Here is a 2,665-nt window from a genome sequence, read left to right on the forward strand (position 1 = left end):
CCACCACTACTGCTAATGTACTGTTGTCTGAAGTGCTGTTTAATGTTCAGTGTTCATGTGTTGAATTTTGACTTCTTTCAGTTAGTATTTCTTTCAAAATCATCAGTGGACTTTAATGGCGCATGTGCTGACAAGACAACTTTATTTTGCATGTATATGTCAGAATACCTGATTTGATACAGTTACCCAAAAACCACCTTAGTCCTGAACCTAGTTTTGTAATTTAAACTTGTTTAAAATGTTAATATATAAATGTGAAGAGTTTGAACATATATTAACTGTAATTTTTAGTTTATTGAATTTGTGTTTTGAGTGTGTTGTGAATTATTTCTAAAAGTCAAGTAAAATCAGGATGCCATATATACCATAAAAGTAGTTGTGGTAATAACATATTATTTATGTAACATCAGCTAACTACCTTCCTTGGCTAAAGTAACTTTGCTAATTCAGTACAGCACATGTTAGCTACGTTGGCTTTCTCTATTGTTACCATTCACAAGAATTACTCCCCGACAAAGTTATATCCATTGACATACAATATATACAATGAACATGGCATCACCACTTTCCCCCACTATGCAAAAATTAAGCCAAAATGTCACGAGTATGGTGCCTACTATCTTGCTTTTTTTGCTACCAGATTCTGTGCAGTAGTGACCAGAAGTAGAATGACAGCACAGTGAGACCAGAAGGGATGTCCAGTCTAAGCATGAGACACTGAGTCAAGTGGTTTCCGGGTTTTGGTGGAGGCATGCATATAAATTATATCACCATAGTCTATTACAGATAGAAATGTTGCTTGTACCAGCTGCCTCCTGTGACAATCAATAAAACAAAGTCTTTCTATACAGAAATGAAAGTCTAGGCTTACAGTTAATTTCTCAATATACAAATTAAAACTCAGCTTGTCATTTAACCGAAAGCCAAGACATTTATATGCAGACTTTGTCAATGACACAGAAAAAAGAAGCCACCAATTAGTGAAAAAAAAAACTTTTATATATTTTTTTTTTTATTGTCACTGGTAAATTAATGAACATAGTAGTGTTGATGCTTTGGAGTCTGATGGAGGGATTCCATTCTGAAATCACTCACAAGGAGCTTTAATTGGCTCAGATTTTGATGACGATTTTACTACTGCTGCTTCTCATAATCTCAGTGTGTGTATATTGTTCACCTCAGGTACTGTGCAGGCACAACTCCTTGGGGAAACCCCGGTGACCATCACATCTTTGAACCTCAACGCCATGATGACGGTTACATCGAGGTCATTGGATTCACGATGACTTCACTGGTACAGAGCTCACACTGTGTACAAGTTGAACTGGAGCCAAGAATTTCAAACCACCAACATAAGTTCGTAGATCATAAAGTGATAGCTAGAGTAATGAATAATTGCATATGTATGTGTGTGTAGGCTACCCTCCAGGTTGGAGGTCATGGCGAGAGGTTGAACCAGTGTAGAGAAGTCACCCTCACCACCACAAAACCTCTCCCAGTACAGGTACATACTGCACATACAGCTGTTACTATACTGCTTCACTGAGCACCACTCATGTTTGACTTTGATACTGTCAGCTGCTTCATAGTTATACCATCACACAGATTGTACATAGTGAGCAGCTGCATCCTTTTTCTAAAGCTGTTTAAGTATTAACCTATAAGCAGTATGCAACTGGCTAAGGTTATGACTTTACTCATTAATTAATTGGCATTATTGTTAGGTGGATGGTGAACCCTGCAGACTTGCTCCCTCTGTCATCCACATCAGCCTCAGAAACCAGGCCAACATGGTTCAGAAAACCAAACGACAAACCTCACTGCCACACCTCAATGAGTAAGTTACACACATACACACATCTAACTGGACATGTGTAACTTATAATATCTCATTTGTTATAACTGGTCTGTTCCCATTTGTGTATTAGTCAGCAGCCAGTGCCAGAGAGGCTGAGGATCCGAGTCAGCAGGATCAGTTTGGCTGACTATGAGGAATTCCACTATGACAAAGACAAACTACGACAAGCATGTAAGGAAAAACACACACTTATATCCTTATATACAGTGGTGACAGCAATGTATGCAGGTACTGAACACTGATAATGTCATTTAATCACCTTTCTGGAAAAAATTGTGTATTAAACATATGTAGAATAACTTCTATGACAGACATGAATTTAAATAGCATATTTAACGCAAACCAGGGAATTTGTGTACCAGTATTTGATTGAATTCATAATGCAAAAATAAGGAAATGTATAGAAAAAAACAAAGAAATTGACTAAAAATCCCTATACTGTTCCCACTACACGTTTTACACGCCCAGTGTGTGAACGTAGGTAAACAGCAGAGCCTAACTCAATTTTCACGAGCCAGGAACTGAGCGCCTTGTTCCTTTATTGATGGTTTTCTCAAGACAGGTGAAAATTATGAGTGAAACTGAAATACATAAACAGAAGAAATAGAAAAATAGCCATTAACTCTCAATTGGCAGAATAATTACATTGCAGGAAATAGCAGGCACCAACACAAAACATTGTACATGGATAGAGTGTTATCTTTACAAATATATTGATTAGCAATACTTTCAGTGATCCTTTGTTATGCTAATGAGGTCGCGTATATGAATGAATAGCACCATTAATATGCCAATGTATTCTGTGAG

General features: G+C 37.2%; 1 protein-coding gene across 4 annotated transcripts in view; it reads left to right on the forward strand.

The window, feature by feature from the left end:
• Positions 1 to 2,665, forward strand: part of LOC109951514 (diacylglycerol kinase zeta-like) — a 193,184-nt gene that overhangs the window by 106,883 nt on the left and 83,636 nt on the right. For all 4 annotated transcript variants that reach the window (XM_020586053.1, XM_020586054.1, XM_020586051.1 and 1 more), the window contains 4 exons: positions 1,183 to 1,294; positions 1,418 to 1,504; positions 1,725 to 1,837; positions 1,929 to 2,029. In XM_020586053.1, the coding sequence (XP_020441709.1) occupies positions 1,183 to 1,294; positions 1,418 to 1,504; positions 1,725 to 1,837; positions 1,929 to 2,029 (413 nt within the window). The remainder of the gene's footprint in view (positions 1 to 1,182; positions 1,295 to 1,417; positions 1,505 to 1,724; positions 1,838 to 1,928; positions 2,030 to 2,665) is intronic.

This window comes from Monopterus albus, unplaced genomic scaffold, assembly GCF_001952655.1.
Source record: "Monopterus albus unplaced genomic scaffold, M_albus_1.0 scaffold394.1, whole genome shotgun sequence".
In the NCBI taxonomy this organism is placed as follows: Eukaryota; Metazoa; Chordata; class Actinopteri; order Synbranchiformes; family Synbranchidae; genus Monopterus; species Monopterus albus.